Below are 14,345 nucleotides of genomic sequence, written 5' to 3' on the forward strand. Positions count from 1 at the left end.
TGCTGTGGTCAGCCCCACACCACACCGGGGGCACGCTGCCTGCCCTCCAGGTCATCTACAGCACCTGGTGTCACAGGAAGGCCAAGAAGATCATCAAGGACCTCGGCCACCCGAGCCACGGCCTGTTCCCCCCGCTACCATCTAGAAGGCGGAGACAGTACAAGTGTATCAAAGCTTGGACAGAGAAACAGCTACTATCTCCAGGCCATCAGACTTTTCAATAGTCACTACTAGTTGGCCTCCGCCCAGTACCCTGCAATGAACTTTAGTCACTGTTACTAGCCGGCTAACACCCGGTACTCAAGACTGCTGCAATATGTACATAGTCATTGAACACTGGTCACTTTAATAATGTTTACATACTGTTTTACCCACTTCTTATGTATATACTGTATTCTAGTCAAGGTTCATCCTATGTAACTACTACTGTAAACACATTTTCCATTCATATACTGTCCATAATGTCTATACACACCAATGTCTATGCACACCGAACTCTGACGTTGCTCGTTCTAATATTTATATATTTCTTAATTCCTTTATTTGAATTTTTTGGATTAGCGTGTATTGTTTAGTATTTCTAGGTATTACTGCACTGTTGGAGCTAGGAACATAAGCGTTTCGCTACACCCGCGATAACATCTGCAAAATATGTGTACGCAACCAATAAAATTAGCTTTGATTTGATTTGACATATTGTATACAAGGTTATAGTGTACCTTCTTCAATTTGGAGGTTACTTGAAGTGGTTGCTCACTGGTTTCTGAGCTGCAGTATATTTTCACAGATTTCAAACCAAAAGGGAAACAACTCCTCCTTCCTTTCACTCTCTTGTTTTCAGTTATTGTCCTGTTTGTAAGAAAATCAAGTTCCAATCTTTCAGATATATCCATCATCTCACCTCTTCTGGCTCATGTTGAAGATAAATAGAGTCTGCGGGGATCTTGGAAATTCTTTGGTCTTTATTTAACAGCGTCTTGAAAAGACATCAAGAAAACGGCATTGATTTTTTTTTGGTTTCTCCTACATGTTGTACTGAGAGCTAGCAGGGGGTCCTCCCTGTGGCTGGCGTTTCAATAGAGCCACTCAACATGGAGCGGGTCAAAACAGATTGCTCAAGTGGGGGGGGGGGGGGGGGGGGATAGGAACAAACCCTAAAAGTTTCCTGAAGTTTTCCCCCCTTTTTGTGGTTGAAGACTATTCGTCAGTTGTTGTTTTTACTTGGCAATCATCGTGACTCACAAAGACCATGGTAAATTCTAGTGAGGTTTCATCTTCAAATGGCCCAAGGGTAGTCTACTTTTTTGGTAGCATTTCATAGAATACACCGAATCTTCAACAAACAGGCACAGATTTTCTTTCCTTAGATTCTCTTGATTAATAGAGTAGCTGTCAATCTCAGTCTGTCATTATCATCACACATGCCTGCATGCATGCAAACACACACACACACACACCCAACACTACCAGTGAGTCTACCAATGGGGTGCACTTCTAGCCCCGGGTCAGAGAGAGAGCGAGAGAGAGAGAGAGAACAAGTTGGTTGCCAGGGGAGCCGGCAGCATCCTGTACGTTGGGAGCTGTGATTACTAGCAATGTGTGTTTAATTAATTAGCCTGTGTGGAAAGACGGCGTGCTGTTCGTCAAGCTCTCTGTCAATACCCTCATCCCTGGCTCAAACCTCAACCACCGCCCGCCTTCCAGTTGGCCAGGAATTCAAAAACACCCTGGTTCTGTTTAGGCATATCAATATGCATCGGGCATATTTGTCGTTTTTTGGGTGCAATAGAAAGTTGGCTGAGATGCTTATCACCAGAGGGGAAGAAGTTGACTTTAATTGGTGTTAAAAAGCCATAGTATTGATTTTAGTACCAACATCTTGCCTATATTTTGCGACATCTTTGTATCTCATAAATGAATTAATTTAAATAACAATATCCCACATGTAAATGTAAACTCTTTTAGTCTTGTAGCTTATTACAAAATGAAAATATGTATACAGTTTTATACCCCTAATATACAGTACAGTACAGTATACAGTATATACAGTACCAGTCAAAAGTTTGGACACACCTACTCATTCCAGGGTTTTTCTTTATTTGAACTATTTTCTACATTGTTGAATAGCAGTGAAGACATCAAAACTATGATATAACACATATGGAATCATGTAGCAACCAAAACATTTTTTTTTTTACAAATAAATTACAAAAAAATGGAATGAGTAGGTGTGTCCAAACCTTTGACTAGGAATGTACCCCTTATTTATACAGTCGTTGGTTAATAGGCCTTTTCCACTGCATACATTAGTATAAAAATCTAAGTCATTGCTGAATCCATGTTATTTTCTCTCCCTTATTTAGGATGCTTCCATTGCACATCGGTTCCACATGATGAGGGAGAGACACCCTGAACGCTTTAATAGCAGGTATGTGTTGTTGGGTTTTAACCAACACTTCACCAACACTGCATGTTAACTCCTCCCCCCCCTGTTGAATGTCAGCACCTGTGAAGCTGCCACTTCTTACTGGTATATGGTTAACTCCTCTCTCTCTTTCCTCATACTTTAACCCATGTCTTACTGAATTTTTTTGTTTGTTTACTACAAATATATTTAGGAGTCAGGCGGATTTTGCATTGGTACAGGGGGGACTTTTAGATTGTTTGATTGGTCAATGTATACAGTAGGTTCTGTCAAAGTATACAGTTCAAACATACTAGGGATAGTTCTAAAGTGGATCCTTCATTTAGCAATATGGGAAAAAAGTGGCATTCAAGACCTCTGGTAGTGTGACACCTGTGAACAGAAATACTCACCAAGTCAGAAAGCTCTATACAATACTGAACCTTGGTCCTTTAAAAACATGGCTGGAACCCTCCTATTGCAATAGACTCTTTCTTCTTTTTTTTTTCAGTAGTCACTTGATGCAGTAAATGGACATGCCTCAAATTTTAGCATCTGTGATTACCTTAAATATCGTTGGAGATGAACAAATGTGGCGTCTATGTTCCCATCAATATTTAACACGACCAATACGTCTCCACTAGCAGTAGGGAGTAATGGCGTGGGTAATTGAATTTGCTTGGGTAGTTTGACATCGTGTATCTGTCGGAGTGATGACACACAGTCTCCTAATAATCCCATTTGTATTCATTTATCATATTTACTCTGACTTTAGTTCAACATTTAGCAAACTATTATCCAAAGGTTTGTTTCGGCTACGTGATCTGCAAAGGGTTGCTGCAGTGCAAAATTATATATGGGAGAGTACTCAAATTTTCCTTGTATTGCAGTTTGTGTTTTTTTTCTCTCCAGTATGTGTGTTTTAGGCATATTCCAATGCTAGTGTAGCCATACATTGAAGGTACAGGTTTAGCCACACCATCTTTTTAAATCATTGGGTTAAATCTCAATTCCCAAACTGTTAATATCAATCATTAACACTATATGGCTATATATATTAATACACAGTACACGAAACATGTATACAAAGACATCAAATATATTGTTTTATACCATTTTAAGCCCATGTGAAAAATGATTGAGATATTTTAAGAAAATGATACCATCTGTTATTTGAATTCAATGAATAATTTACAGGAGGGAATGGGTTTAGGATCTCTCTATTACACACTATCCTTGCCAATTGAATAATGCATGATTATAGTTTTTCAAGGTAGCATATATTTTGTTGGATTTGTCCAAGGGGCTCATGTCCATTGCCAGTAGAATGCAACTTATCATGGAGCCATTTCCTTCCGAGTGTATGAACAGTGTTCAATAGCGGGTGTAAGGCAGAGAACACTGTCTGTCTGTACAGGATAGAACATTTGGGCCTGTGTAAAGCCAACACCAAGACACATTCAAAGTTCACAGCAGCCCCAACTCAAAAACACAGCCTGACACACATTCCCACATGTCACAGTTGAACTGCATATACATGTCTGACTCTTCCAAATCAGATAAATTCACCATCTCTCAGTTACTGTATTACTGTCTTTCAGCAGCCATCAGGCCTGTCATGAGAGACTACTAAGTTACAATGAATCCCCCCACTCCATTCCTCCCTTCCTCCCCCATCGAAATCACAACAGAGACTGCACTACTTTCTTTCTCTCTTTCTCGCAGTCTTTCTCTCTTTCTTCAGAGGATATCAATTACATTTGTCATCGGGTTGACCTTAAAGAAGACATACATATTTGATCAGGTTTAATTAGCAACAAAATAATGGCATATTGTGTTTTAAATTATGAAACGAGGGGATTTGGTTGATGAATGTAATGAATGCTGGGGCCGGGCCGGGGGTGACTCCCTCTCTGTTTTGGCACCTCTGGGCGGTTATGAGGGAGAATGTGTGAAGATTTGACACGTCGGCAGATAGATTCATTTACTGACTGCAGCCTGACCAAGAGGTGATAATGAGGTCGAGGATTAAAAGTAAGACAATCAGTCGACCCGTGACGACGCCACACACTACCTCCCTCTGCCTAGTTAAAATATACTGCTCCTTTTTCTCTCTCTTTGTTACTGATCTCCCATGTAATTACACACTAATCTCTGCCTCAGAAAGAGAGAGAGAATGTAAGGGAGGGAGGGGGGGAGATGGAAAGACAGAAAAATACGTGATTTATAGCCAGGTAGAGATTTTCTCATCGTTTTTGCCTTTGTACCCTCAAAAAACAGTTACACTTTCAGCCAATTTCAATAACCTGTTAGCAACAGTTCAATGGCCACCAACACAGGTCTGTGTTCTAAGCCTGAGGTATTGTATTTGATGTATGGCAGTCTATTACTATTACTACTACTGTCTTAAGCACTGGTTCTATTACCACTCTCCCTCATGTAGCCTGTGGCTGTTCTGTTGAACCACTCTGGCGTTAACCTTTCCTGGAGGCACAGGGAAGCCCAGGCATGGAGCGCTCTTTAGCATAATGAGTGTGTTCATCAAAGCGCGCAGGGCCCACTGGATCCACTCACACACTGCCACACACACTCCCAAACCGCTTCCTCACAGGGCCCCTGTGGACCCGGGCAGGGGCCGCCCTCGGACCTCATTTGAGGATGAAATCGTTTGTCTGACCAGGATGTCATCTATAATTAATGGCCACTTGTGAGTGTAATTTAGAGAGACCTCACCTGTGGCCCTGTCCCCAACCCAGCGTGAATGTACACACAGTCACACACATACGCATACATATACTGTATACGCAAAAATGAACAAACGCACACACTCACTAATGAATGGATACACACACATACAGCCGTATCGTATATAAACATAGTTTCACACTTGTCTGGACCTCAGAAGTGAGCCACCAGTCTTGTTCAGTAAATCCCATAGACTCTAATTCTAACTGGTTGGTATGTAATATTTAATATGACACTTATATACAGGCTTAGAAACAAAAGGTGTAGAACCCTTTTGGATTCCAGATATCACCCTTTTGGGTTCCAAATATCACCCTTTGGGCTTCCATGCGGAACCGTTTCCAGAGAGGGTGATACATGGAACCAAAAAGGGTTCTACCTAAAACCAGCCGAAGAACCCTTTTGGATACCTTTTTTCTAAGATTGTAGATGAAAGCCCTATAGTAGTCTCAATGCCCTCTGATTTCTCATATTGTAGCAGCAGCTCTTACTGTCCAAGACCCCAGCCACATATTGACTCCCCACCACTCCTCCAAAAGTCTCCTAGTCCCTGTTGTGTCCCCCATCCTCTGTCGAGCCCCCATAGCCCCTGCAGAGCCACCAGCTGGCTACACAGTTCCCTTCTCACACCTTCCCACCAGCAGTATGTTCACGTCTAGGGTGAGAGATAACAGACAGCAAATAATATACATTAGATAGATAGTTTTTAGATTTTATGTGATTATTGTAGTCCCTATATTATAACAATTGATAGGACCATATCTCTTACAAGCCATTCAGTATATTTATTGTGATGAATCTAGGATTATTTCTATTTCAATATTGGACAAAAAACACACAAAAAAGTATTATAATATGAGCTGAGCTTTGTAACAGAAAAGTTCCAATGACAAGGATTTTTTTTAATTAACTCATATAAAATGATTCGAGCTATCCCAGGAAACCAGGAACATTCCCAGAACATTAGCTAAGATTCCCATTAAGTTATAGTTAGGGTTTTATTAACATTATGATGATAACATCCCAAAAACATTAAAATATATATTGTGTGAACATCAATGGAATGGTATACTAAACCTAAAACAAATAAAAGTAATAAAAACAGACTCATTTGGAAATTGTGGAACATTGTGGGTATGTTCTGTGCAACCTCTTAAGTACAATATGAGAATATTCTTGCAACATCCAGACAACTCCCATAACTTAATTAAATGTTCTGGGAACCTTTAAAAATGTTGGACCAGGTGTTCTGTCAACATTCTTAAAACATTAAGGGAATGTCGAGAGCAACCTAACTTAAACATGGAATGTCATCACAACAGAGCATATCTTGTACCCACACTGTTCCCATAACCTAATTAAATGTTCTGGGATCCTTTAAAAACTTAGAAACGCTGTTCTGTCAATGTTCTTGCAATATCAAAGGAATGTTTTGTGCACCCTGATACAAGCATTATCTGAATGTCAGCACAACTGGACAGTTTTAGTGTTTTGAGAACCTTGTCATATCCCCACAATGTTCCCACAATCTAATGAAACATTCTGGGAACCTTTAAAGAACAGACTAAATGTGTCCTGGGAACGATCTTGCAACATCAGGCGAATGTTTTATGCAAACATTGTCCAATAATTAGCAAGACTGGACAGTTTTTGTGTTATGAGAACATTTGCAACATAACAAATGTTCAGAGACATTTGACAAACACTTTTGGTTTGCTGGGAGGATACTGATATTATAAATACACCCAGGGATCCTTTGCCTGGAGTTCAAACAAACCCATTCATTGTACTGTTTTATTTGGCATGTCTCTTTAAGAAAGGGGAGACAACACGACACAGGCCATTTTTCAAGCTGCCAGTCAGAGTTGTAGCACTCGGGGTGGTGTCATGTTAAACAAAACAGTGCATTGATGCAATGCACAAAGAGTTGGTTATGTCAACGTGATATTTATCACCTCTGATCAAAAATAAATTAGTGTGAAAATAAGGTCATAGATCATGGGGGCTTAGATTAAGTGTCAGAGGGAAAAATCAATGGCTCTGTGCCTCATGCTAACAGTGGACAGTAGAAAGATCATTGAAGAGTATTGCAAGGTGCTGTGGCCTGGGGAGAGCCTAGCCATGCTACACAGAAGCCCGTTTGCCTTTGACACTTTTTAATACAGTGACGAGACAGGGGTTTATAAAGTAGATGAGTTGACTGATGAGGAGAGAACAGGGGCATAATACTGTGCTAAGTCTGCGCAGGGAGCTGCTTGCTTCACTGGTTGGTGAAACCTGAGACAGTGTTGTCTTTTGACATCGCAGTTGTAGCTACATATTGTCTCTCGTGCACTCAAATGTGGAAAAAAGTACCTTTCTTTGTTTATCTGATCTTCAAAATGAACTTTTGAACTACATTTGCAATATACTATAAGTTATGATATTATTGACACACTCTGGTTAATGAAACCCCTTTATATTCAAAAGTCAAATCTCTTGACCCACATTAAAAGTATCAATGTGTTCAGATGATCATCATTTTCAGTTGATTCTCCATTGATCCTCAATGGCCATCTCACTGGAGCCTCTCCCTGTTCCAGCTGTGTTTCAGATCATGGTGCTGAGCGCCAGTCTATCAGCACATAAAGGATGGGAATCCGATGGGGCCAATGGGATGCTCCTAATTATCTCATGAACAGGGAGATAAGGCCGTGATTTGTTGCCATGGCTCTCTTGTTAGGTTAAGTGGAGGGAATCGACAGGACAGTCAGATGTCGACTCTATCAGTTCTACTTGTTCCCATGTTTAACTACTACACAAAGTAATAGACGGAAAAGTGCTGCGTTTTGGTTATGTTGTACTGGAAAGAAGTCAATGCTGTAGTAGTATTGTGTTGATTTTGACTTTGTCTATTCCCTTCTTTGACTACGTTAAGTAGACTTGAGAACGACAAAGTGCTGTGTTTTGGTTTAGTTTACAGTAAAATATAACCTTGATATTGTACTGAAAGAGTGAATTTGCTGTATAAACTACTGTATGTTTTACACATGTTTCAGACATCCTACATTAAGTAGAGGGAACAATCAGGACATTCAGATGTCAACTATCTATTCCCATCTTTAACTACTACAAAGTCGACTTGAGACTGCCTAGAAAGTGCTGTGTTTGGTTTTGGTTATATTGTACTGTATGTGCTGTGTGTACTGTGTGCTGTGTGTACTGTATGTTATGTGTTTTAGACATGCTGTATTAAGCCTATTACTGTGGTGATAAGTGGTGCACTGTACAAAAGGTACTGTACATCAGAGGAGAGTAATAGCCTCTTGAGTTTGCCTCTCATGTAAACAGAGAGGAACTTTCCGCCTGGCAACCAAATAATACAGCTGCTTGGAAACCTGGGTAGTTCCCCTGTGACTTAAAGGTCGCAGTGCTTCAGATGTGCTAGAGCCTCTTGAAAATAACAAAAACAAACCAAAACAATTTCACCTCAGCGAGTGCTGCAAATTATTCCTCCAACAGCTCACTGCAGGTGTAAAAGGCTGCACATCGTTTAGTTTCAGTCACACCACAAGTTGCTTTGTTTTTTAATAGACTCGCGAATAGGCCACCACATTTGTTTGTTTGCAAATGATGCTCATGTCTGCATTTGTGTTTTGTCTGCGACAGGAGTGCTTGTGTGTTTTCGTTCTCGGCTGCCATAGACAAGTCTCTCGTGAGAAGGAACCAGACCTGGGTTCAAATAGTATTTGAAATAGCCTACATTGCGCATTTGCTGTAGCCGGCCTTGTGCTAGGTCTGCTAAGCACCCAGATTTATGGTGAGGGTTGCACATGGAGCCCAGGGCAGCTGTTGGAAGTCATGTTTGAGAGATGCTAGATATGTCATTGTGTAGTAGGGCCTCTCAGCATGCCCCATGTCTTCCCCCACTGTCTCTCGCTCTCTTTCGCTCTCTCTTTTGCTCTCTCTTTCCCTCTCTCGCTCTCTCCCTCTCTCTCCTTACTCCTCTCTTCCCGCACCTATTGACCATCTTGCACATTATAAATCAACATTGAGGCTGGGCTATCCTGCAAGTGGCTAATGAAAGCTAATTTATAAAGCAGCTAAATGGCCCTGACAAAACTCCTAATGAGGAAATCAATAATTTAGTGATTGTTACTCTGCTTACACTAATACATCCCGCTTGTAAGGCTTTGATTCCAGCAAAAAGAAGGCCATTTTTTATTGTCTTCAGTTCTGCATGTCAGCACTGTGGTAAGGTTGTTTTTTTCTCTCTCGCGAAAGCCCCAGGATGATAAATCTTCTGTTGGCTGTGTGGTGTGCTTTCAAAGAAATCTCTAAAGAAAGTCAAGCATTTAGCTGTAAATAGACATTGGTGCTCATAAACTTTCTCTATACGGATGTGATGTGATGCTATGAATGTTAGAGCAGCATTTAGTCCGCCATCAAATCAAATGTTATTGGTCATATGCACATCTTTAGCAGATGTTATTGCGAGTGTATCTAAATGCTTGTGCTACTAGTTACGACAGTGCAGCAATATCTAGCAAGCAATATCTAACAATTCCACAACAAATACCTAATTGAATAAGTATAGGAATGGAATAAGAATATATAAATATAAATATATGGATGAGAAATGGCAGAGCTGTATAGGCCAAGATGCAATAGATAGTATAGAATACAGTATATACATATGAAATGAGTAATACAAGATGTATAAACATTATTAAAGTGACTAGTGTTGCATTTATTAAAGTGGCCAATGATTTGAAGTCTGTATGTAGGCAGCAGCCTCTCTGCGGTAGTGATGGCTGTTTAACAGTATGATGGCCTTGAGATAGAAGCTGCTTTTCAGTCTCTCGGTCCCAGCTTTGATGCACCTGTACTGACCTCGCCTTCTGGATAGTAGCAGGGGAACAGGCAGTGGCTCGGGTGGTTGTTGTCCTTGATTATCTTTTTGTCCTTCCTGTGACATCGGGTGCTGTAGGTGGAGGGCAGGTAGTTTGCCCTCGGTGATGTGTTGTGCAGACTGCACCACCCTCTGGAGAGCCCTGCGGTTGTGGGTGGCACAGTTGCCGTACCAGGCGGTGATACAGCCTGACAGGATGCTCTCAGTTGTGTATCTGGAAAAGTTTGTGAGGTTTTTATGTGACAAGACAAATTTCTTCAGCCTCCTGAGGTTGATTAATGCCTCATTAACTTCACTTATTAAACTGAACTCCAATGTGTACTACATGTACAGTACAGAATCTACAAAGACTAGCTAATATTCCTCATTCAGAGACTGCTCCATCTGTTTTTGCCAAGCGAAAGATGTTTGAACATCTTTCTTAACAAGATAGATATCTTCTTTCTCCCACTTAATTCGTGCTCAAAGGGCTGTGAGTTATTATGACTCTTTCAAGGCTCACTAACTCTATGGGCAGAGTACAATAGGTTGAGACAAGTCATCTTTGCTGGCCAAACTGTGGCTACCAGAGCGTTTAGTAATATTGATTCACCTTGTAGGCCTTTTAAACCAGGAGAGTCTAGAAGAAATCCTGTCTTCATAGATATTTTGTTCTCTGTTCTGTATAATAGTTTCCCTTTGGGTATTAGGCCTACAGTTATTAATTCTCACTCATCGGTCCACGTGGAGTATTTCAGAGTTTCCATTTGCTTTGTTTCAAAGCTTGCTCTGTCTTAAGGTGTAGCCTACGTTCTGCACCAATCTTCAGATTAACGCCTGGGACAGTATTCAGAAAGCGTCTCTGGGTAGGAGTGTTGGTCTAGGATCAGTTTGACCTTTTTAGATTGCAATGAATGGACAAGCGGGGACCTGATCCTAAATCTGCACTCCTGCTCTGGGACGCTTAATAAATACAATCCGGCTCAGGAAAGCAAAAGCATATAGGCTCTATACAGAGTATCACACTGTTATAACAACAGATGGTGACTCTAACTAGCAGGGTCATTGATCATCAGGCTTAGCTCTGGGATCATGTGCCCCTAGGAAACCAGGGGAGCAGCACCCCAGTCCTCAGTTAAACGAAGGGCCAGTTAGATTACCCTCTCTCACCCCTTGCTGTGTTTTAATGCTAAGTACCCACCCCACATACTCTAGTGGTTATTCGGCTTTACGTTAGTCTTTCGGCTTCTACGTGTGTGAGACATTATGATTAATGAATGACGTATGTTTTCGGAGATTGGATTTTGTGAATATGTTTTAAATCCAATATCAAATGTATTTTAAATTCTCAGACAATAGTGGATGGTATTCACTGTAGCGGGTTATAGGGCAGCAGGTAGCCTAGCGGTTTTAGTGTTGGGCCAGTAACTGAAAGGTTGCTGGTTTGAATACCCAAGCCAACAAGGTGAAAAATCTGCCGATGTGCCCTTGAGCAAGGCCTTTAACCCTAATTTGCTCCATGGGTGCCGTACTACTATGGCTGACCCTGTAAAACAACACATTTCACTGCACCTCTTGGGTATATATGACAATAAAACTTGTTGTATTATTATAGATTTTTTTTGTTGATAAACAATGGTGGAGAATACTTCCAAGTCAATTCTGAAAAGTCTGAAATAAATACATTTAAATAAAAACTGTACATGAATTAAAGCTATTATAGATAGAGAGCTATTCCATAAAACCCAGACTAACTAAAAGAGAGGAATGTGAGAGAGAGGGAAATCGCTTCACCCCCTTTTTGTATTGCTGACTGTGGGAGAGAGATTTTGATGTGGGGAGAGAGAGATTTTTGTTTCCTCCTAGTCCCCTTACACTTCTTGTTGTCTTGTTTTTCAGAACAAAGAATAAGCTGTGGTACTTTGAGTTTGGCACTTCTGAGACCTTCTCGGCCACATGCAAGAAGCTCCACGACTTTCTGGAGGTTGAGGTAAGTACAACTGCCTGCTTTCAATTTTGGGAGATTGGGACTAAGTATTTTTATGCTATTTAATGCTATGACTTGTCACCATTTGATTGCACTACTGTGTAATGAATAAGCAATAATTCAACATAAACTACTCTCACTGTTCTCTGCAACAAGAACACCTACTGTTAACATGCAAAATGAAGTCTTTTGAAAGCAGACACAATGCAGTGGGAAACGAGAAGCAAAAAGTATAACACCCAAGTACAATCTCCCGGGGAGAGAGAATAATGCCTCTAATCTAGTGCACACCATTTTAAGACACTGAGCACTAGCCACCTCCTGATCCACAAATAGCCTTCCATTTGTACCAATTTCAGTCTGGAAGTGTTGAGGAGGGAGGGAGGCCTCCCCTCTCCCCCTCCCACTCCCCTAACGGATCCTCAGCCCAACACACAGGTAATTATCCCGGCACGGTCCTGCTGTGTGTGATATTGAGGGATAATGAAGGTGGTGTCTAGCCGATCCATCTCCCCTCCTCAGAGCCATCAGCGGTGGTAGAGGTCTTCATTAATTAGCCGTGGATGGCTACTTAGTATGGTACTGAAGGGGAGCAGGTTCGGTGTGGAATTACAGGCCATGTATTTAAATTCCACTGAGAGAGGACAGAGAAGTGGCCTGTTATTATACAGCTGGCAACTGAGGGAATTCCTAATATGGATGCCGTACTGGTATAAGGTTGTTAGGAGTCATGGCTGGTGGCAGGTCCCCTTCTGGTGGACATTTCCAGCTTGTCAAAGATCAAATGGCTTCGACATAAACTGTTAATTATCACTCAGCAGTGAAGGCTGCCAGATGAGCATGGTCAAGTTTTGATAACACCTAACTGAGAAGCTCTGGCTCATGCATAATTAGCATGATCTACTTAATGTTATTTAATTGCTACACAAATGTTTCAAGAGGAACATTTAGATTTTTGATTTGATGTAATCCCTCTCTCTCTCTCTCTCTCTCTCTCTCTCTCTCTCTTGCTCCCTCCCTCTTCCCTCTCTCTCACTTTCTTTCCTGACCCTTGTCCTTTTGTAAAGTGCGACGGCATCACTCTGGACCTAGACAGCATCTCTTTGGAAGGCATCGCAATTTTAAACATTCCCAGCATGCATGGCGGCTCCAACCTGTGGGGTGAGAGCAGGAAAAGGCGGGGCAACCGCCGGGGAGGGAAGAAGACCCAGGATAAGAGGACAACAGTGCTGGACCCCAAAGAGCTTCAATTTGCTGTCCAAGGTAGCTATCGTAATGATGGATACTGGTGAATTTGAAATGGATTTATTGCAATTCCAACTTTGAGGAATTGCCACATTTATTTTACATGGGGTATTTTACATAGGTCCTTTAAGGTCTTTTAAATTGTCAAAGGCTTGCTCATATTCAGGTATGCCTCTTACAGATCAGTACTACAACCAAACGTACACAGGATAACACCAGGCTTGAAATGCTACAACTCAATGGCTGATCGGCTGCCATTTTGTGTATAGATTTTTTAGCATAGAAGACCCTTTCTCCTAATAACCTGTGACACTAAGAGGCAAGACCTTGTCCAAGCTCACATTAGACTGATCAGAGACAAACTTTGGGACAAAGTTTTCCCTGGCTGCTGGTATGAATATTTCACCAATGACAAGTTGAATCACAGTGCTTAGATTTGGTTTGGGATGAAGGGGTGCGGTTTAATGTCACTGTTTCGCACTGTCACTTGACTGGTAATGGCTTTTGTAGGCAGAAGTGGACAACCCGGCTTAATAGGAGCAGACTGAGGGAGCTCAGTGTCAATTCTGCCGCCTTTATGGGCCCTGAACACAGAAATTTGTCAGATGGGAGCTCATCAATGAGGATCTATGAATTAACACAGATGATTGTTTAGGAGGAGTTTACCGGTAAACTGGTAAATTGTCTTCAACGGAACGCTGCGTTTACTTTGCAGCATCCCATTGCAGAGGAAGTTGCAGTGAGTTCTGTGAGGTGCATGCTTTGGATTTATCAAACAATATCATCAAGTTGTATGCGTAGACCGCTTGACAGAAATGTGAATGTTAAACTTTTGTTGCACACATGTCCAGATGATGCCGTGTACCATTTTGCACAATGACACTGTAGCTGTAATCAAGGTGTTTGTATTAGAAGGTGTACAGTATTTTATTACAAGGGCATTGTACAGATATAGGATCTTAATTTGACCAGCATTGTTGTAGCAAAATAATAGCAACAGGATTTAAACGTTTAGTAGTTGCTTGATTGGTGGTTAGGCTATTAGCTGGACAAAAGTAGGCCACATGAAAAGTGCAATACTGTTAACACAACCG

The 14,345-nt window shown here is 41.2% G+C and overlaps 1 protein-coding gene across 4 annotated transcripts in view; it reads left to right on the forward strand.

Annotated features, from left to right (window-relative positions):
* dgkb (diacylglycerol kinase, beta) overlaps positions 1-14,345 on the forward strand; it is a 48,763-nt gene that overhangs the window by 24,198 nt on the left and 10,220 nt on the right. For all 4 annotated transcript variants that reach the window (XM_020498165.2, XM_031786696.1, XM_031786697.1 and 1 more), the window contains 3 exons: positions 2,364-2,428; positions 11,919-12,009; positions 13,074-13,269. In XM_020498165.2, the coding sequence (XP_020353754.2) occupies positions 2,364-2,428; positions 11,919-12,009; positions 13,074-13,269 (352 nt within the window). The remainder of the gene's footprint in view (positions 1-2,363; positions 2,429-11,918; positions 12,010-13,073; positions 13,270-14,345) is intronic.

This window comes from Oncorhynchus kisutch, linkage group LG13 (genome assembly GCF_002021735.2).
Source record: "Oncorhynchus kisutch isolate 150728-3 linkage group LG13, Okis_V2, whole genome shotgun sequence".
Classification (NCBI taxonomy): Eukaryota; Metazoa; Chordata; class Actinopteri; order Salmoniformes; family Salmonidae; genus Oncorhynchus; species Oncorhynchus kisutch.